The following is a 22,914-nucleotide window of genomic DNA, read 5'->3' as shown; positions in this document are numbered from 1 at the left end:
TAGTTCTTGAAAGAAGGGGCCGAAAATATGAAAGCGCAAAAACGGAAAATAGCCGGGTCGGGAAGGGGTTAAGAGAGATAGTAACAGTCAGAAGTGACTTCCGGCCAGTCAGTGCTGCAGTCCCAAGATAGCAGACAGGGATTGGAGTGTTGTCAGAAAACAGTAGAAGAGAGCCACCAATTAGTATTTTACTACACACTGAAAATCCATTTTTGACACCTATCATGAAATACAAAAAAAATGGGAGTGGAACTTCAAATAACTTTTTAGGCAGTCCTAATAAGGTGCAGTTTATAAGCCAAAAAGTCAACATTTTACCACATTTTAGGCAGGGTGGATTGATTTAAATCACGCCGATTTAAATCATGATTTAAATCACGATTTAAATCAAAAGATTTTTTTCTATTTAAATCGGATCGATTTAAATCATGATTTTAATGATGATTTAAATCACTGATTTAAATCAAAAGGTTTTTTTTAATATAAATCACGATTAAAATGAGAAGTGAGAGCAGTGCGCATGTGCGCCCATAGTTACACGGACGAAACTAGGGGCAACGATCTAACGCCAGGGTGAGGGGGGGACCCCAAAGTAAGTAAAAATCTTTTTTGTTTTACTATATGGCAATAGGTAGGTGTTTAAAAGCAGCATGTCTTAATTGTATAAACTATTAATAGCCTCCACATTTTGTTCATATTGCCCCTTTAATTCCACACTTCTAGCTTGGTTTCACTTTTGGTTTAGTTTCTTTTTCCATTCAGTTGACATGCCCAAACTTGTTGGATAGTCAGCATCCTACAGAAACCTCTGGAAGAGCATGGCATTGTGAATGTTACACATATACAGCCTTTATTCTACTGAGTTAAACAACTCAGCTTTATCTCATGATGGAAGAACCTTTGGATGGTAAAATATTTTCCTCAAAAAGCAGTTTATTGAAAAAAATCCGATTTAAATCAAAAAAATCCGATTTAAATCAAAAAAATCCGATTTTTTTGATTTTTTAAAAAAAACATTGATTTTTATCCACCCTGATTTTAGGCATGTGTAAGTCCTCTAGAACCTAAATATCCTGGAATCCAGGCTGATACATATTGCCATATGTGATACATTGAAGAAAATCATCAGTTCTGCCAAGTTCTGGTATCCTCAGGAGTTATAGGGGTAATTGGTCCTTATAATCCCTGAAGATAACAGTACTTGGCGAAACATGTTAAGGTGCAGTATTTGTGAATTTTTAATAGTGATCTAACTCCTTTACAAAGTGATAGCTTGGTGAGCTGCACTCAAAGGAGATCGATTATACCTACAGTGGATATCCAAGCGTTTTTCCTTGCGGAGATTGACATACTAAGCGTGCCGAGATGAGGAGACTTAAAGCTGCAATGATTCTCTGGGAAATATGCAAATTGTCTCTTCAGAGAGGAAGAGGACTAGAACTCTAGTGCCACCTATTGGAAGTAGCAATCCTAAAAGTTAATGTCGACCCTTTAACGAGCCTTGTCACATGACTTCGAATAAAAGCCAAACCAGAATCTCAATTTGCAGACACTGTGTTTCAGGGTACTGCTCCTCGTCAGTGCAAAAGGAAATCTGGTTTGGCTTTTAAATAAAGATGCTAGAATGTCCCAGCCAATCATCGGACCTGAATCCAATAGAAAATTCATGGAAGGAACTAAAGCTCAGAGGTCAAAAAAGCCCACAGAACCTTTAGGATTTGAAGAGTGTTTGTGTGAAGAATGGGTCATAATCACAACTGAGCAATGCATGTGACTAGTTTCTCCATACAGGAGGCGTCTGCAAACTCTGATCACTAACAAAGGCTTTTGTACAAAGTTATTAAAGGGAATCTGTCACCCAAAAATTCGCCTATAAGCTAAGCCCACCGGCATCAGGGACTTATCTACAGCATTCTGTAATGCTGTAGATAAGCCCCAGATGTATCGTGAAAGATAAGAAAATCAAGTTAGATTAAACTCATCCAGGGGCGGTCCGGTCCAATGAGCGTCGCGGTCCGGGTCTGGCGCCTCCCATCTTCATAAGATGACGTCCTCTTCTTTTCTTTCCGCCGCGGCTCCTTCGCAGGTGTACTTTGTCTGCCCTATTGAGGGCAGAGCAAAGTACTGCAGTGCGCAGGGCCTCTCTGACCTCTCCCGGCGCCTGAGCACTGCAGTACTTTGTGTGCAGGGTGTTTGTGTAGAAGAATGGGTCAAAATGACACCTGAGCAATACATGTGACTAGTTTCTCCATACAGGAGGCATTTTGAAGCCGTCATCACCAACAAAAGTTTTTATACAACGTATTAAATAAAATAAAATTCAGTGTGTTCATACGTTTTCCCTGTCATTTCTCATTGTTACACATAACTAACCATTTTCTGTTTTTATTTCATTGGGTTTTTTTTCCACTCCCTCCAAGGGCCATAACTTTTTTTATTTTTCCATCAATATAGCCATATGAGGGCTTGTTTTTCTTCCAGGATGAGTTGTACTTTGGAATGGCACCATTCATTTTATCTTATGATGCATTGGAAAGCAGGAAAAAACTCATGTGTTGAAATTGCAAAAACAATGCAATTTCACAATATTTTGGGGGGATTTTTTATTTACCACATTTAGTATACGATAAAACTGACTTGGCAATAACATTCTCTAGGATAGTACGCAGATACCAATTATGTGTATTTATTTATTTTTTTTATTTTAGCGCTCAAAATAAATTTGGAAATTTGTAAGAAAATAACATTTTCTTTTGTCACCATTTTCCAAGACCCGTAACATTTTAATTTTTGGGGAATATGGGGGTAAGAGAGTTCTTATTTTTTGCACCCCGAGCTGACTTTTTTTTTACGGATACCATTTTAGGGTAGGCACAATATTTTTGATCGCCTCTTATTGCATGTTGTGGATGGTAAAAAACAACGTAATTCTGGAGTTTTGATTTTTTGTTTGTTACCAATTGGATTAATATACTTTATATTTTGATAGATCAGACTTCTACAAATGCAGCGATACCAAATGTGTGTAAAAAAATTTTTTAACTGCTTTATTTTTAATGGGGCAAAAGAGAGCGATTTGTAAATTGTGGGACGTTTTTTCATATTTTTAAAAACTTTTTTCACCTTTTATGGATTTAAAACTCCCTTTAGGAGACTTGGAGCTGCGATCATTCGATCATTTGCGCTATACAAAGAATTGTGTCAGCACTGCTATGTATAGCAAAAATCTCACACTCCTATGAATGCCGGCCACGTCAGGGGAGTGCCAATAATAGCATGTAAGAAAGTGCACCCTTATCTGCGCATGTTAAATTCGGCTGTCAGAGATTGACAGCGGGATTCCGATTCCTACAGTGCCTAAAAGATCAATATCAAATGGATCTATATCCTCAAAGCAAGAAGACACCACCATGAATTAATGCTTTTGTGAATGCAATTGTGTTCATAATACACATACAGTATGTCAATGTAAGAATATTTAAGCATTGCAGACCTGTCATGGATGAAACCTGAAATAAGTAGCATTCTTCTTCTGACGTGCACACCTGGATGAGGGAGACCTTTCCATTTTTACCCTTTTTATAAACAGGAGGCCATTCAATGTCAAAACCAAGCACAGCTTCTTTAGAAAGTCTCTCTCTAATAAAAACAGAAAAAAATACAAATGATATGTACTATTACAATGAGGATGCATTATAAAGCCTTGTGTGCATTCTAATACTAGCACAGTTGATCCCTCTTGGGCAATTTACACTACAGAACGAGGGTAGAGGGAAAGCATCATCAGAAATTGACATCGGGACCAATTCATTTTTCACACTGGTCTTGATGAGGAGATGTGCTGGAGTCAGATGTTCCTGATTTATGAAGACAAGTCAGGAGCGTCAGAAAACTGGGGTGCACCTCGGTGTGTGCCTCACCACAAATCCTACTCCAGTCCCTGCTGGAATAAGATTTCTGGCATAGCAAATACCGCCATTAGTCATTCATTTGAAGAGGTTCACAAAAAAATAAATACCAGATAAACAATAATAACATTTTTAAAGGGAAGCAGTCATCAGCTTTTGGCCACCTAATCTGTAAACAGCATTATGCAGAGACTGAGACCCTCATCCCAGTGATGTGTCACTTACTGGGCTGCTTCCTGCAGTTTTAATAAAATTAACGATTTATAAGCAAAAGGTTATCACTAGATAACTAGTAAACCTGCTGCTATGTATATCTCTATGTTCATGAGCTCTGTATAACCACATGCCCTCCACTAATTGGCAACTTTCTGCCTATGCGCAGTAGAAATCTGCCAATCAATGGTGTGGGCGGGGTTATACAGGGCCCAGTATTAGAGAACGGCTAGATCTACAGAAAACAGTGATTTTATCAAACCTGCGGCTGAGTAAGTGATACATCACTAGAATCAGCGGCTCTGCCAGTTCATCATGATGCTTTTAGATGGGGCAGAAAAACCGTGGTGACAGATTTCTATTAATTGTATTTTAGTGGTCCTGTGTGGTTGTAAAACAAACAGAAAAAACACTTATTTCCCTTAGTTTTCCAACAATGTCGCTTAAAGCAAAAAAAAAAAAAAAAATTATGACAGTGTTATGAAAAACAAAACCCAGTGTATCATGAAAAGAAGCAGAAATTACTTGAATATTCAAAATAATTTTTTTTTACAGCGTTTTAAACTGTACGAAAAAAAAAATGTACCTGGTCTGGAGCGGGGGTAAATGGCCTGGTCTTGAACTGGTTACATAATTGGTAATTTACAGATAATACATTCCCTTTAAATCATGTGGCAACATAGAAAAAAAATTATATATCGTTAGTGCCCAAAATATGGTTACGTGCATTTGCAAAGGTAGGGTGACCACAGTGAGAGGGTGTCCCCAAAGGTGGATATCGTTCAAGCTAAATGCCCCACATTTTGGGAACAACTTGTGTAAAAAAAAGTCTTTCATTATTTGTACCTTGTACATTATGTATTTAGACACTTTTTAGGCATTCTTAAAGGAACCCAATTTGATTGATCATGCATGAGAAAAGATACACGTGAAAACAACAAATTTAAAATTAGGCTTCAGTCACATCTGTGTAATGGGTACAGTAAAAACAGGAACCATGGTGCAGATGTAACGCATGGCCGACACCAACAGAGCCTGATAGACGCCTTATCCCAGCATAGTGCAAAGACGAGCTTGTCAGCATCCAAGAAAGGGATCATTTATCGGTTTAAACACAGAAGACTATCAAGAGTACAAAAATGTGTGTGTTATACGAGTACACATCCATCATACGAGAGAGATAGCGGATTGTCCTTCGTTAGAATTAATTTGGAGGCAATGACCCCAAACACACAACCAATGTCATGAAGAACCATCATCAGCATAAGGAGGAACAATGAGTCCTGGAAGTGATTATCTGGTCCCACAAAGCCCTGATCTCAACATCAAGTCTGCCTGTAAGTGCCTCTGACCCAGATGTGAGCGGAGCCTTGGGCATGCAGCAGACTTCCAGCCCGACTGGTCAAGTATGTGGAGGAGAGGGCACTACTACCAGCTGACTATAACCCAGCTAATTACAAGCTGACACAAGAATACTGAAACTGTCATTATTGTATGCCTGCTTAAAGGGGTTGTCCAGTCCAAATCGATATGTCTGCAGTCACTCTGGGTGACTGCAGTCTTATGAATCCCCCAGCGCACGCAGAGTCATCTGTGGGGATTCACCGGGTTCTGATCGGAAAATATGTACATGTTCATACACACTCCAGGCCAGTGGGCGTGGCTACTTGTATGGAGCTAGTCAGCCACACCCACTGGTCAGCCGTGGGACTAGACAAAGCGCTGTCTCGCTCAATACAAGTGTATGGAGAGAGGCCACGCACACTGGTCAGCCGTGGGACTAGACAAAGCGCTGTCTCGCTCAATACAAGTGTATGGAGAGAGGCCACGCACACTGACAGCCGTGGGACTAGACAAGGCACAGTCTCGCTCAATACAAGTGTATGGAGAGAGGCCACGCACACTGGTCAGCCGTGTGACTAGACAAAGCGCGGTCTCGCTCAATACAAGTGTATGGAGAGAGGCCACACCCACTGGTCAGCCGTGTGACTAGACAAAGCGCTGTCTCGCTCAATACAAGTGTATGGAGAGAGGCCACACCCACTGGTCAAACGTGGGACTAGACAAAGCGCTGTCTCGCTCAATACAAGTGTATGGAGAGAGGCCACACACACTGGTCAGCCGTGTGACTAGACAAGGCACAATCTCGCTCAATACAAGTGTATGGAGAGAGGCCACACCCACTGGTCAGCCGTGGGACTAGACAAAGCGCTGTCTCGCTCAATACAAGTGTATGGAGAGAGGCCACGCACACTGGTCAGCCGTGGGACTAGACAAAGCATGGTCTTGCTCAATACAAGTGTATGGAGAGAGGCCACGCACACTGGTCAGCCGTGTGACTAGACAAAGCGCTGTCTCGCTCAATACAAGTGTATGGAGAGAGGCCACGCACACTGGTCAGCCGTGTGACTAGACAAAGCGCTGTCTCGCTCAATACAAGTGTATGGAGAGAGGCCACACCCACTGGTCAGCCGTGGGACTAGACAAAGCGCTGTCTCGCTCAATACAAGTGTATGGAGAGAGGCCACACCCACTGGTCAGCCGTGGGACTAGACAAGGCACAGTCTCGCTCAATACAAGTGTATGGAGAGAGGCCACACCCACTGGTCAGCCGTGGGACTAGACAAAGCGCTGTCTCGCTCAATACAAGTGTATGGAGAAAGGCCACACACACTGGTCAGCCGTGGGACTAGACAAAGCGCTGTCTCGCTCAATACAAGTGTATGGAGAGAGGCCACACCCACTGGTCAGCCGTGTGACTAGACAAAGCGCTGTCTCGCTCAATACAAGTGTATGGAGAGAGGCCACACCCACTGGTCAGCCGTGGGACTAGACAAAGCGCTGTCTCGCTCAATACAAGTGTATGGAGAGAGGCCACACCCACTGGTCAGCCGTGGGACTAGACAAGGCACAGTCTCGCTCAATACAAGTGTATGGAGAGAGGCCACACCCACTGGTCAGCCGTGGGACTAGACAAAGCGCTGTCTCGCTCAATACAAGTGTATGGAGAAAGGCCACACCCACTGGTCAGCCGTGTGACTAGACAAAGCGCTGTCTCGCTCAATACAAGTGTATGGAGAGAGGCCACACCCACTGGTCAGCCGTGTGACTAGACAAAGCGCTGTCTCGCTCAATACAAGTGTATGGAGAGAGGCCACACCCACTGGTCAGCCGTGGGACTAGACAAAGCGCTGTCTCGCTCAATACAAGTGTATGGAGAGAGGCCACACCCACTGGTCAGCCGTGGGACTAGACAAGGCACAGTCTCGCTCAATACAAGTGTATGGAGAGAGGCCACACCCACTGGTCAGCCGTGGGACTAGACAAAGCGCTGTCTCGCTCAATACAAGTGTATGGAGAAAGGCCACACACACTGGTCAGCCGTGGGACTAGACAAAGCGCTGTCTCGCTCAATACAAGTGTATGGAGAGAGGCCACACCCACTGGTCAGCCGTGTGACTAGACAAAGCGCTGTCTCGCTCAATACAAGTGTATGGAGAGAGGCCACACCCACTGGTCAGCCGTGTGACTAGACAAAGCGCTGTCTCGCTCAATACAAGTGTATGGAGAAAGGCCACACACACTGGTCTGCCGTGTGACTAGACAAAGCACGGTCTCGCTCAATACAAGTGTATGGAGAGAGGCCACACACACTGGTCTGCCGTGTGACTAGACAAAGCACGGTCTCGCTCAATACAAGTGTATGGAGAGAGGCCACGCACACTGGTCAGCCGTGTGACTAGACAAAGCACAGTCTTGCTCAATACAAGTGTATGGAGAGAGGCCACGCACACTGGTCAGCCGTGTGACTAGACAAGGCACGGTCTCGCTCAATACAAGTGTATGGAGAGAGGCCACGCACACTGGACGGGCATATGTATAACATATACTTACCATCTGATCCTGGATCAGAAACTGGGGAATTCTTGCAGCACACAGTGCATGCACTGGGGAAAGGGGTCCATAAGTCTGCAGTCACACAGTGACTGCAGACTTATCGATTTGGACTGGACAACCTCTTTAATGCAGGCAGCAGAAACAAATTCTGGGTACCAGCATCTCTATAGAAGAAATACATGCTAAAAAAAATGTAAATCAACATTGGTGTCAGATTTTAACCCCTTTACCCCCAAGGGTGGTTTGCACGTTAATGACCGGGCCAATTTTTACAATTCTGACCACTGTCCCTTTATGAGGTTATAACTCTGGAACGCTTCAACGGATCTGGCGATTCTGACACTGTTTTCTCGTGACATATTGTACTTCATGATAGTGGTAAAATTTATTCGATATAACTTGCGTTTATTTGTGAAAAAAACGGAAATTTGGTGAAAATTTTGAAAATTTCGCAATTTTCCAACTTTGAATTTTTATGCCCTTAAATCACAGAGATATGTCACACAAAATACTTAATAAGTAACATTTCCCACATGTCTACTTTACATCAGCACAATTTAGGAACCAAAAATTTTTTTCTGTTAGGGAGTTATAAGGGTTAAAAGTTGACCAGCAATTTCTCATTTTTACAACACCATTTTTTTTTAGGGACCACATCTCATTTGAAGTCATTTTGAGGGGTCTATATGACAGAAGTGTGACACCATTCTAAAAACTGCACCCCTCAAGGTGCTCAAAACCACATTCAAGAAGTTTATTAACCCTTCAGGTGTTTCACAGGCATTTTTGGAATGTTTAAATAAAAATGAACATTTAACTTTTTTTTTTTTTTTTTAACACACAATTTATTTCAGCTCCAATTTGTTTTATTTTCCCAAGGGTAACAGGAGAAAATGGACCCCAAAAGTTGTTGTACAATTTGTGCTGAGTACGCCGATACCCCATATGTGGGGGTAAACCACTGTTTGGGCGCATAGCAGAGCTCGGAAGGAAAGGAGCGCCATTTGACTTTTCAATGCAAAATTGACTGGAATTAAGATGGGACGCCATGTCGCGTTTGGAGAGCCCCTGATGTGCCTAAACATTAACCCCCCCCCACAAGTGACACCATTTTGGAATGTAGACCCCCTAAGGAACTTATCTAGATGTGTTTTGAGAGCTTTGATCCCCCAAGTGTTTCACTACAGTTTATAACGCAGAGCCGTGAAAATAAAAATTCTTTTTTTTTTCGTAAAAATGATTTTGTAGCCCCCAGTTTTGTATTTTCACAAGGGTAACAGGATACATTGGACCCCAACAGTTGTTGTCCAATTTGTCCTGAGTACGCTGATACCCCATATGTGGGAGGGAACCACTGTTTGGGCGCATGGCAGAGCTCGGAAGGGAAGGAGCGCCATTTGGAATGCAGACTTAGATGGATTGGTCTGCAGGCATCACGTTGCATTTGCAGAGCCCCTGATGTACCCAAACAGTAGAAACCCCCAAAAGTGACCCCATATTGGAAACTAGACCTCCCAAGGAACTTATCTAGATGTGTTGTGAGAACTTTGAACCCCCAAGTGTTTCACTACAGTTTACAACGCAGAGCCGTGAAAAAAAAAAAAAAAATTTTTAGCCCCCCAAATTTATATTTTCCCAAGGGTAACAAGAGAACTTGGACCCCAAAAGTTGTTGTGCAATTTGTCCCGAGTATGCTGATGCCCCACATGTTGGGGTAAACCCCTGTTTGGGCGCACAGGAAAGCTCGGAAGGGAAGGAGCACTGTTTTACTTTTTCAATGCAGAATTGGCTGGAATTGAGATCGGACGCCATGTCGCGTTTGGAGAGCCCCTGATGTGCATAAACAGTGGAAACTCCCCAATTCTAACTGAAACCCTAATCCAAACACACCCCTAGCCCTAATCCCAATGGTAACCCTAACCACACCCCTAACCCTGACACACCCCTATCTCTAATCCCAACCCTAATCCCAACTGTAAATGTAATCCAAACCCTAACCCCAACTTTAGCCCCAACCCTAACCCTATCTTTAGCCCCAACCCTAACTTTAGCTCCAACCCTAGCCCCAACCCTAACCCTAGCCCCAGCCCTAACCCTAACCCTAGACCTAACGGGAAAATGGAAATAAATACATTTTTTTAATTTTATTATTTTTTCCCTAACTAAGGGGGTGATGAAGGGGGGTTTGGTTTACTTTTATAGCGTTTTTTATATTGGATTTTTATGATTGGCAGCCGTCACACACTAAAAGACGCTTTTTATAGCAAAAAAGTTTTTGCGTCTCCACATTTTGAGACCTATAATTTTTCCATATTTTGGTCCACAGAGTCATGTGAGGTCTTGATTTTTGCGGGCGAGTTGACGTTTTTAATGGTAACATTTTCGGACACGTGACAGTTTTTGATCGCTTTTTATTCTGATTTTTGTGAGGCAGAATGACAAAAAACCAGCTATTCATGAATTTCTTTTGGGGGAGGCGTTTATACCGTTCCACGTTTGGTAAAATTGATAAAGCAGTTTTATTCTTCGGGTCAGTACGATTACAGCGATACCTCATTTATATCATTTTTTTATGTTTTGGCGCTTTTATACGATAAAAATTATTTTATAGAATAAATAATTATTTTGGCATCGCTTTATTCTGAGGACTATTAACTTTTTTATTTTTTCTTTGATGATGCTGTATGGCGGCTCGTTTTTTGCGGGACAAGATGACGTTTTCAGCGGTACCATGGTTATTTATATCAGTCTTTTTGATCGCGTGTTATTCCACTTTTTGTTCGGCGGTATGATAATAAAGCGTTGTTTTTTGCCTCGTTTTTTTTTTCCCCCCGATACGGTGTTCACTGAAGGGGTTAACTAGTGATATAGTTTTATAGGTGGGGTCGTTACGGACGCGGCGATACTAAATATGTGTACTTTTATTGTTTTGTTTTTTTATTTAGATAAAGAAATGTATTTATGGGAATAATATATATATATATATATATATATATTTTTTTTTTTTTCTTTATTTAGGAATTTTTTTTTATTATTTTTTTTTACTTTGTCCCAGGGGGGGACATCACAGATCAGTGATCTGACAGTTTGCATAGCACTCTGTCAGATCACCGATCTGACTTAGAGCACTGCAGGCTTACCAGAACCTGCTCTGAGCAGGCACTCGGTAAGCAACCTCCCTCCCTGCAGGACCCGGATGCCGCGGCCATCTTGGATCCAGGACCTGCAGCGAGGAAGGAGGTAGGAGACCCCTCCCTGCGCGATGCTTCCCTGTACCGCCGGTACACCGCGATCATGTTTGATCGCGGTGTGCCGGGGGTTAATGTGCCGGGGGCGGTCCGTGACCGCTTCTGGCACATAGTGCCGGATGTCAGCTGCGATAGTCAGCTGACACCCGGCCGCGATCGGCCGCGCTCCCCCCGTGAGCGCCGCCGATCGCGCTGGACGTACTATCCCGTCGGTGGTCATACGGGCCCACCCCACCTCGACGGGATAGTACGTCCAATGTCAGAAAGGGGTTAAGTAACACATATAGCACAAAAAGAGGATTTAGAGATCCTCCAAAAATTCAAAAAATGCTAGCAAAAAGGCAGAGATGCTTACCTGCCTAGGCCTCCAAACAAATGCACTTGGATGCAGTGGACCCATGTAGTTAAGATGGTGGCAACACAGTTGCAAGAATACCGATGAGACAACTGCTCACAACCTACCAATCCCAATGGAGGGGGTGGCTGCTTGGTAGATTACTGCATATAAAAGACTTGTATGTGGCGCTGTTCACACTATGGCAATGCACAGCATCCAGGTTAACAACCTATTAGTGACGCCTGTACTATTAGAGCAGGTGGGCTGCCCAGCGCTATCCTAAAACATCCCATGTGAAAAGACAGCACAGTTTACAATACCAAATGGGCCCAACTGCACCCCGAAAAATTAAGTGCAAAAAACACAAATAAAAAATATGTGAGGTATTAGCTAATATTTTGGCCATATCTTAACTATATGGGTCTACTGCATCCTGATCGTGCATTTGTACGGAGGTCAAATTTTAAGGATATATGCCAGTCACCATGGCCCATTTCACAGGAGATTAAAATAGCAGATAACGTTCAATTTCACATATTTCTTGAGGCTTTGCTGGCATTTTTTTGTGACTCAATTCCAGCACTCCCCCCCCCCCCCCCCCCAAAAAAAAAAGAAAAAAGAAAAATGGAATATGTCCACAACATGGGAGTGCAGCCTGAAAAAGTGGAGTATAAACTGTGCTACATCACTGGGCTTACCTGATGTACTCAGAAAAGAATGAACACTCCTGTGCTTCACAACTATAAACTATTGAACCAGTAAATTTCAGGAATGGAAGATTATCTTCTAGTATGTTTTTCTTCCAGGCGCAATTCTAATGAAGAAGCAAATTAAGGCTTTTAGTAAGAAAAAAAAACAATTATCTATCACACAGGACTACTTACAGCAGAGAACTTCAGGAACGAGCAAATGGAGGTGATAAGAGCACCTAAGATTCTACCAATTATGACATTCAACAATGTCATATCACGATAATAAAGCACAAACCTGCATAAAAATATATTTTGTTTTACAGAAACTATCATTAAATGCTATTAATGATTGATACAGGGATTTTTGTGTACTCACCGTAAAATCGTTTTCTCCGAGCCAATCATTGGGGGACACAGGACCATGGGTGTTATGCTGCTGCCACTAGGAGGACACTAAGTAATACAGAAAGAATAGCTCCTCCCCTGCAGTATACACCATCCTGATGGCTCCAAGTGAACCAGTTCGGTAAAGCAGTAGTAGATTAACATTTAACCAGGATGAACTATGTCAAAACCAAGCCAACACAGAAAACCAAGGCCGTTAGGCTAACAGGGTGGGTGCTGTGTCCCCCAATGATTGGCTAGGAGAAAAGTATTTTACGGTGAGTACACAAAAATCTGTTTCTCCTACGCCTCATTGGGGGACACAGGACCATGGGACGTCCTAAAGCAGTCCCTGGGTGGGGAACAATCAACTGTAATTGTTCATTGTACCCACAGGTTACAGATGCGGTACAGCCACCTGCAAAATTCATCTGCCGACGGTCGCATCTGCTGAGGCTTGAGAATGAATATGGTAATGTTTTGTAAACGTATGCAGACTGGACCAGGTCGCAGCTCTGCAAACTTGTGCTGCATAAGCTTGGTGCTGGATGGCCCAAGACGCACCCACTGACCGAGTGGAATGAGCCTTAATCCCTGCTGGGACAGGATGACCTCTAACTCGGTAGGACTCCTGAATAGCTGAACGAATCCATTTGTCTATTGTCACCTTGGAAGCGGGAAACCCCTTCCTTGGCCCTTCCGGGAGCACAAACAGGGCATCTGACCTGCGGAAGGACGCCGTCCGTCGAGACATACCTCTTGAGAGCTCTCACTAAATCCAGTGTGTGGAGGGCCTTCTCGAAGCGATGTACTGGTGCCGGACAGAGTGACGGTAAGACAATCAAAAAGGACGGGGATGTTCTCAAAACCACCTTATCCTGATGAAAATTCAGGAACGGAACTAGACAAGACAAAGCCGCCAGCTCTGAGACTCATCTAATGGACGTGACCGCCACCAGGAAGGCAACCTTCCATGAAAGAAAGGACAGGGAAACCTCCTGTAGAGGTTCGAAAGGAGCTTTTTGCAAGACTCCGAGGACCAGATTAAGGTCCCATGGTTCCAACGGCATCTTATAGGGTGGCACCTTATAGGAGACTCCCTGAATGAACGTCTTCACTTGTAATCTGTTGGCAATCCTGCGTTGGAAATGAACGGACAGGGCTGAAATCTGCCCCTTGAGAGAACTAAGGGTGAGACCTAAGTCCAAACCGGTTTGTAAAAATTTGAGGATGGAAGGAATGGAAAATTCAAGAGAACGTCCCCAGTCATTGCACCAGGAAAAGAAGGTTTTCCAAGTGCGATGATAAATACGCATAGACGTAGGCTTTCTAGCGCTGATCATGATAGAGATGACTTCCGGAGAGAAACCTGCCTGGGTTAGAACCCAGGACTCAACGGCCATGCCGTCAAACACAGGGCCTCGGAGTTCTGGTGGTAAATGGGGCCCTGTGATAGCAGGTCTGCGCGATTCGGTAATCGCCAGGGAACATCGGCGACTAGTTGAACTAGTTCAGCGTACCACGCCTGGTGCGGCCAATCTGGCGCAATCAGGATTACTGATACTCCCTCTGCTCTGATCATCTTGATGACTCTCGGCAGTAAGGGGAGCAGGGAAAATATGTACGGAAGCCGAAAATGATGCCACGGGAGTACGAGTGCATCTGCCCCGATGGCTGTTGGATCGTGGGACAGAGCTATGAAGTCGAGAACTTTGAAATTTAGCAATGAGGCCATTAGATCCACCGCCGGAGTTCCCCAACGACAGCAGATCTGGTGGAAGATCTCCGGATAGAGAGACCACTCCCCGGAGTCGAGGCTTTGATGACTGAGGAAATCTGCCTCCCAATTGTCCACTCCCAGGATGTGAACCGCAGGAATCATTGAGGGGTTTTCCTCGGCCCAACGGAGAATGTAGCCTACCTCGCTCATGGCTGCCATGATGCGGGTTCCACCCTGTTGGTTGATGTATGCCACTGCAGTGGCATTGTCAGACTGAATCCTGATGGGAAGACCTGCCAGGAAGGGATAGAACTGGAGAAGAGCTAACCTGATTGCCCGAATTTCTAAGATGTTGATCGGAAGGCGTGATTCCTGAAGTGACCAGCGGCCCTGAGCAGTGTGATGTAGAAACACCGCTCCCCAGCCTAGAAGACTGGCATCTGTTGTCACAACTAGCCAATGTACTGGAAGAAAAGACTTCCCTTGATTCAGGGAGGACTTCAATGTCCACCACCTGAGAGACTGTCTGACTCGCTGAGGAAGAAAGAACCGACGGTCGAGGGAGGACGGGTTCCTGTCCCAAACAGCCAGGAGGGCATGCTGTAAGGGACGGAGGTGTAATTGGGCAAATGCAACCACCTCCATAGCTGCTACCATCCTGCCGAGGACTCTCATACTGAAGCACAGAGAGTGAGTGCGAGATTGAAAGAGCTTCTAAGCTTCCCGCTGTAAGGCTGAGATCTTTTTCGGGGGAAGAAGCACCAACCCCTGGGACGAATCCAATATCATTCCTAGAAAGGAAATTCGCTGAGCCGGTACTGGGGAAGATTTTTTGAAGTTTATCTTCCAACCCAGGCGAGAAAGAGAATCCATTGTGATATTCACGGCCTCCTTGCAGGCGCAGAAAGAGGGGCCTTTGATGAGGATATCGTCTAGATACGGTAGCACCACAACGCCCCGGGTGTGAAGGATGGCCACGGCGGCCACCATGACATTGGTGAATACCCTGGGAGCGGTGGCGAGGCCGAAGGGCAAAGAAACAAATTGGAAGTGTTGTTCCTGAACTGCGAAGCGAAGGAACCTCTGGTGAGAGGGGAAAATTGCAATGTGGAGGTACGCGTCCTGGATGTCTATAGAAGCCAGGAACTCGCCTTTTTCCATGGAGGCGATGACAGAACGAAGCGATTCCATTCGGAACAGTCGTACCCTGACAAACTTGTTCAGCAGTTTTAGGTCCAGTATGGGCCGTACTGTACCGTCCTTCCTTGGAACAATGAACAGGTTTGAATAAAAACCCTGAAACCTTTTGCTCTGCGGGATCGGGATAATAACCCCGTCTTCTTTTAGAGAGCTTATGGCTTGGAAGAACTCTGATGCCTTTGCCTTGGGAGGAGAAGACAGGAAAAAACGATTTGATGGGAGAGAGGAGAATTCTATCTTGTATCCGGAGGACACTAGGTTGCGGACCCATTCGTCACGAACGACCGAGAGCCACGCATTGCTAAAGGACATCAGGCGGCCGCCTACTTTGAGGGTGTCCCCAGGATACCACAGGGAGTCATTGTGTGGGAGATCTGCCCGGTCTGGACCCCCTGGATCCTGACTGCCTAGGCCTGCCTCTCCATGAAGGGGAAGGTTTGTAAGAGGTCTGGGGACCTCTATCCCTACGTTGTGCCCGGCCGGGTCCGGAAGATGTGGAAGTAGAGGACCAATTTGAGATGGAATGAAAAAATCGGGACCGAGCCTGTTGTTGCTAGGGCCGAAAGGGTCTCTGTTGTGGGAGAAATTTACTTTTTCCTCCAGTGGCGTCGGAAATTAATTGATCGAGTTTTTCGCCAAAAAGGCGACCGCTCTGATTTGGTAAAGAAGTCAATGACTTTTTGGAAGCAGAATCCACCCGCCAGTCCCTGAGCCATAAATACCTCCGAATGGTGATGGTGTTTGCTACTGCTTGAGAAGCGCAGTCAGCGGCATCCAGAGACGCGGTCACTAGAAAATCCCCAGCTCTGGTTATCTGAGTAGCAAGGTCTGCTACCTCGGGGGGAAGATTGGTATCCAGAACAGCTGAAGACAAGACCTCAGCCCAATGGGTCATAGCCATAGCCACCCACGTAGTGGCCAAAGATGGAAAGAGTGCAGCTGCTGAGGCTTCAAAGGTTGAACGAGCCATATTGTTGATATGAGGATCGGTGGGGTTTTTAATCGAGGCGCCTTCTGAAAAGGATAAAATAGATTTAGTAGCTAGGCGCGATACTGGAGGATCTACCGGAGGAGACTGTGACCAATCTATTCTTAGATCAGGAGCAAAGGGATATTTTGACTGCATGGGCTTTTGCCCTGTGAAGAGTTTATCTGGACAGATCCTATGAGATTTAACGATTTCCTTAAATTGTGGATGGTTGGCGAACACTCTATGAGCCCGCTTGGACCTCTTAAAGGACACAGCATGATCCGTCTTAGATAAAGGTTCCTCATCTAGCTTCAGGGCCTTGTTTACTGACTCAATGAGAGAGTCGACAGTCTCCTGATCGTGTTGAAATTCCTGATCTAGGGACGTGTCAGAATCGTCCTCTGAGACAGGTTCTCTACTAGCCCCAAGGGAGGGGGAGCGAGAAATGGAACTCTCAGAATCTGATACCCGGTGATGGTCTGGGGACAAGACATGAGTCCTTTTCCTGGAAGAGCGAGAGCTCCTTGGTAAGGTACGACCCCTAGTGTACAAGGGGTTCTGATCATCGGAAGCGTTGTCCGTAAGATTGCCCTGGTTAGAGGAATAGTCTCGGAACGAGTCTAACGCTTTGGACAGGGATGCCATAGACCGGGTAAGGGAGGTAGCCCACTCAGGGGGACTAGGCTCACTGGGTTCGATATCAGTAACAGGTGGTTCCTGAGCAGTCACCGGTTCACAAGCTGAGCATAACGCAGTATTGTGACCCCAGGGTAGAGATACCTTACAAGAGGTACAAGCAGCAAAAAACAGTGTAGGTTTTCCCAGACTTTATGTTAGGCTTTGATTGAGAAATCGTGTAGCCTTGAGGAGAGAGCTTACTAGCAGGAAAAAGGTTAAGCTATGTTTCTGCAGCTTACCCAGGTCCTGTGTCTTGAGTCCCCGAGGAAGGTCCGCAATATCCACAGAAATCGCTCCCAGAAGCTGTGATATCGGAACGCGACGGATCAGTCGCCCGTAAAGTGAGCTCAGGGCTGGCATCCAACGGTGCAGGAAAGGGTACGGGGAAGAACGCTCCGCGTTGTTGCTTGTTGATGGTTCGGGGGAGATCGGAACCTAGAAAGGGTCCGTCGCCCCCATTTGCTCCGTTAAGGGAAAAGTAGAATAAAAATAAAAACGATGGGGTCTGAAAGCAGACCCAAGTGCCTCCTACAGACACTATGCAAGAACTGATTCACTTGGAGCCAGCAGGAGGGTGTATACTGCAGGGGAGGAGCTATTCTTTCTGTATTACTTAGTGTCCTCCTAGTGGCAGCAGCATAACATCCACGGTCCTGTGTCCCCCAATGAGGCGTAGGAGAAAAACACTTTGTACAGATTTCTGGATGCACATAAGAACAGGTTAAGTGTCCAGAAAATTAGTGAATGTACTTCCAAGGAGATTGCATAAGATTACTGCAAGATGGGCCTAGTCATATAACCCTCCACCTGTAAACCATACTATGGACTGAAAGACAAGCTCCAATCAAAACTTGTTTCCTCTTAATACATTGCAGTCATCATATTATACAGCACTGTGCACTTACAATTGCTAATTTTCCCTTTCTACCCAGCTAATTCTTCTGTTTTCCATTAGGTCTATGATATCACGTGATTAAAAGCCGACTATCCGAATCTTTAAGCTCTATGTAGAAACAGGAGGTCTATACTCCCTGTATGACTCATAAGTCACTGCAAAAGTCTATAGCAGGAGGGAGCAGCTTGGTCAGGAGATGAAGAGGGGAATGATTTTTGTGGGGTAAAGAGGCTTCCTGCTTCTACATAGAGCAGAGAGAGAAGAATTAGCTGGGTAGAATGACAAAAGGAATTGTAAGTACATAATGCTATATATGATTGCAATATATTAAGAGGGTACAAATTTTGATGGGCGGGATTCTTTAAGGCGCATTGGGGGGTCCTGGTCCCTGGGATAAGGGAGGCGCATTGCAAACAAGACTACATTAATTGGGTGAGCTTGCTTTTACAACGTAGATAAGCAGGACAATAAGGGTATGTGCACATGTCCGGATTTCTTGTGACGTCATCGCAGGTTCTTCACCGCACACCAGCTACAGGAACCGAAGCGGCAGCATGCACCTGAGAGGCGGGAAGACATCGAAGGTGAGTATATCACTATTTTTTATTTTAATTCTTTTTTTTTTACCAATTATATGGTGCCTAGTCCGTGGAGGAGAGTCTCCTCTCCTCCACCCTGGGTACCAACCGCACATAATCTGCTTACTTCCCTCATGGTGTGCACAGCCCCGTGCGGGAAGTAAGCAGATCAATGGACTCCTAGGTGTGTGGAATCCCCGCAATTCCGCATTTTTAATGAACATGTTGCTTTTTTTTCCGCGATGCGATTTTTTCGCGGAAAAAAATCGCAACATTTGCACAAAAAATGCGGAATACACTGTAAATAATAGGAGGCATAGGTTAGCGTTTTTATAGCGAAAAAACGCGAAAAAAATGTGAAAAATCCTGAACGTGTGCACATGGCCTAATGCTGCAGTAGATAATAGTAAGCACAACGCCCAAACCCATAACCCCAAAAGGGGAGTGGGCAACACTCCATATAAGTATTATACCATATCAGGAACACAGGTAAATGCTACTGTGGTCCAAGAAGTGCCACAAAGATCAATTAAAACAAACTGCTATTTATTTATAAATAATTTAAAATACAAACATACACATACAAACATGAAGGTGCCTCATTAAACAACCTATTGCGGTCAGCTTGAGCAGGACACTATTTTGAATCCAGCAGCAAAAAGCACACTGGGAGTATGGCAGATTCCACAAATATCAAGTCATGCACATGATGTCCTAAATGCTGCCACTGCATAATATTGCATAAATTCCCAATTGAATTACACCAATGTGGGGCTTTCTGACTTGTCAGTAATCATGACACACTGCTCCAAGGGTTACTGAGGGTTAGGCTATAATCACCACCGCATCCTAAATGCTTACCATCCGTGCCACATGCTATAACATTATAAGCGGTGCGCCCCGTCCCCAACACATATTACCTGCTCCGTGCCTCCTATTGAACGTGCTCAGCCTAATGGCGTGCTGTCTCCGCAAACCCCCGACGCGCGTTTCGAGTTAAGCTTCTTCCTGGAAACGCGCATCGGGGTTTGCGGAGACAGCACGCCATTAGGCTGAGCACGTTCAATAGGAGGCACGGAGCAGGTAATATGTGTGGGGGACGGGGCGCACCGCTTATAATGTTATAGCATGTGGCACGGATGGTAAGCATTTAGGATGCGGTGGTGATTATAGCCTAACCCTCAGTAACCCTTGGAGCAGTGTGTCATGATTACTGACAAGTCAGAAAGCCCCACATTGGTGTAATTCAATTGGGAATTTATGCAATATTATGCAGTGGCAGCATTTAGGACATCATGTGCATGACTTGATATTTGTGGAATCTGCCATACTCCCAGTGTGCTTTTTGCTGCTGGATTCAAAATAGTGTCCTGCTCAAGCTGACCGCAATAGGTTGTTTAATGAGGCACCTTCATGTTTGTATGTGTATGTTTGTATTTTAAATTATTTATAAATAAATAGCAGTTTGTTTTAATTGATCTTTGTGGCACTTCTTGGACCACAGTAGCATTTATCTGTGTTCCTGATATGGTATAGTAGATAATAGTAATAGTAAATTAGATGGAGCCCACTTCTACCATAGTAATCGATTATATTGATAGAGTAGTTAACTCCTGCAATATATCATAATAACTCAGACAATAATGATTTACCGACGGAGACTTGCCTTTTTAGTCTTGCTTGTACAGGGACTATCCTGCTCAGACATCCAATTGGGAAGCTTTCGCTGCTCCCCTGACATTTTTGGTGCAATTTCAAGTCACACACTAGGAATCATTAAGCCCTTTAAGAACAAAAGGGGGAAGGGGTGTTAATAGATGTAATCAGCAGTAAGTTCAGATACAGTTTAGCGGTAATTACCTGACAATTCTATTTTCACTTCCTTAGGACTCGTTCACACAACCAAATTTTCGGTCCAATTGCTATCGATGAAAAAAAAAGGACCACACTTGGACCAATATTATTTAATGGGGCAGTGTAGATGAATGATTTTTTCCAGTGACCGAATGTGTGTGGAAAAAAAAATAATCACTTTATGCGCTAGTTTTGTCCTTAAGTTGGATGAGACTCACCCATTCAAGTCTATGGGTCTGTAAAAATATCAGACACCATACGGACCATCAGTATAGCATCTGACTTTTACGGATATATTGCAATTGTGCAACATGGGAAACTGTAAACGGTCCTATAAATGATTAATAGCTGCTGCTCTAAAAAGCAGATTGTATACAGATGACAAGCGAGAAAAATATCCTCCCACTTTTCTGGATGAAACTGACAGATTTTGTATACAAAACCACTGGAAGTAAAGGTCTAGATTTGCCCGAGGTTACTATATGAACATTATTTAGATTTTTTATACAATCATGTGAACAAGCCCTTACACTGACAGGTAACGCTAACATATGAATCACTAACAGTACTTTTTCCCTAAAAGGTTGGTTGAGGCTCCGATCCATAGACCCTTACCAGTGGCAGTTCTGAGGAATCGTAATGAACTTTTAATGGAAAACCTTTATATTATCAGGGTTGCCCAGCTAATAAGACATCAACAAGTCTCTGTCACATCTCCTCAACCAGGAAGAAGGAGATTCGCAGGTCTCTCATCCAGTGATCTCAGATTATTGACCGATCCGATGGGCCGGAGACCCAATAGATTGTCCAATGTCTACTGCCGATTAGAAAGCAGTCAGTTCTCCTGTTCCCCTCCACACCTACTCCCCTAAAAAATGGTATTCAGTATAAAAAAAAAAAAAGCAGAATCGTGAAAATGGCAAAAAACAAAGAATTAAAAATGTAAACATGAGAAAGTTGCAGAGCTCATCATGACACAATGATGACGGCTGCGGCGACATGTCTCATGGTCAAAGATCACAGCATGGAGAGGCTCGTTCACAACATAGAAGTGAGAGTGGCCACTACATGACATCATGACCGCGACTGGCAAGAAATCCACACCTGACGGACTTCTTGATCAGCTGCAATCACGAGAAAACCTGCAGATGGATTACATGTAAACTGCTGCCGGATAGTGTGTGTGCAAAAATCGATTGGCAGGACCCGGTTCATGGGCCAGTTATCTGTAGCCACTGGATAGGAGCCCTGAGAACAGCCATTTGCAGTTCTTCTGATTAGCCACCCTGGCGTTCATCCTTGCATCATGAAACATGTGACTTTGCGTCAGGATGGCATTCATCCTTGCGTCATGAAACATGTGACTTTGCGCTAAGCTGGCGTTCATCCTTGCGTCATGAAACATGTGACTTTGTGCTAGGCTGGCGTTCATCCTTGCGTCATGTAACATGTGACTTTGCGCTAGGCTGGCGTTCATCCTTGCGTCATGAAACATGTGACTTTGTGCTAGGCTGGCGTTCATCCTTGCGTCATGTAACTTTGCACTAGGCTGGCGTTCATCCTTGCGTCATGAAACATGTGACTTTGCGCTAGGCTGGCGTTCATCCTTGCGTCATGAAACATGTGACTTTGCGCTAGGCTGGCGTTCATCCTTGCGTCATGAAACATGTGACTTTGTGCTAGGCTGGCGTTCATCCTTGCGTCATGTAACATGTGACTTTGCGCTAGGCTGGCGTTCATCCTTGCGTCATGAAACATGTGACTTTGTGCTAGGCTGGCGTTCATCCTTGCGTCATGAAACATGTGACTGCGCTAGGCTGGCGTTCATCCTTGCGTCATGTAACATGTGACTTTGTGCTAGGCTGGCGTTCATCCTTGCGTCATGTAACATGTGACTTTGCGCTAGGCTGGCGTTCATCCTTGCGTCATGAAACATGTGACTTTGTGCTAGGCTGGCGTTCATCCTTGCGTCATGAAACATGTGACTGCGCTAGGCTGGCGTTCATCCTTGCGTCATGTAACATGTGACTTTGCGCTAGGCTGGCGTTCATCCTTGCGTCATGTAACATGTGACTTTGCGCTAGGCTGGCGTTCATCCTTGCGTCATGAAACATGTGACTGCGCTAGGCTGGCGTTCATCCTTGCGTCATGTAACATGTGACTTTGCGCTAGGCTGGCGTTCATCCTTGCGTCATGAAACATGTGACTTTGTGCTAGGCTGGCGTTCATCCTTGCGTCATGAAACATGTGACTTTGTGCTAGGCTGGTGTTCATCCTTGCGTCATGAAACATGTGACTTTGCGCTAGGCTGGCGTTCATCCTTGCGTCATGTAACATGTG

The 22,914-nt window shown here is 44.6% G+C and overlaps 1 protein-coding gene across 1 annotated transcript in view; it reads right to left on the bottom strand.

Annotated features, from left to right (window-relative positions):
* WRN (WRN RecQ like helicase) overlaps window positions 1–22,914 on the bottom strand; it is a 233,478-nt gene that overhangs the window by 207,701 nt on the left and 2,863 nt on the right. Inside the window, exons 2-4 of the mRNA XM_077274012.1 lie at window positions 20,387–20,503; window positions 12,302–12,417; window positions 3,494–3,639 (exon numbers count right to left, since the gene is read on the bottom strand). Coding sequence (XP_077130127.1) covers window positions 3,494–3,639; window positions 12,302–12,417; window positions 20,387–20,461 — 337 coding nt within the window. The 5' untranslated portion in view covers window positions 20,462–20,503. The remainder of the gene's footprint in view (window positions 1–3,493; window positions 3,640–12,301; window positions 12,418–20,386; window positions 20,504–22,914) is intronic.

Source organism: Ranitomeya variabilis, chromosome 1, assembly GCF_051348905.1.
Source record: "Ranitomeya variabilis isolate aRanVar5 chromosome 1, aRanVar5.hap1, whole genome shotgun sequence".
Lineage (NCBI taxonomy): Eukaryota > Metazoa > Chordata > Amphibia > Anura > Dendrobatidae > Ranitomeya > Ranitomeya variabilis.
The sequence above is the reverse complement of the archived record's forward strand: the minus strand, read 5'-3'. Positions and strand labels throughout refer to the sequence as shown.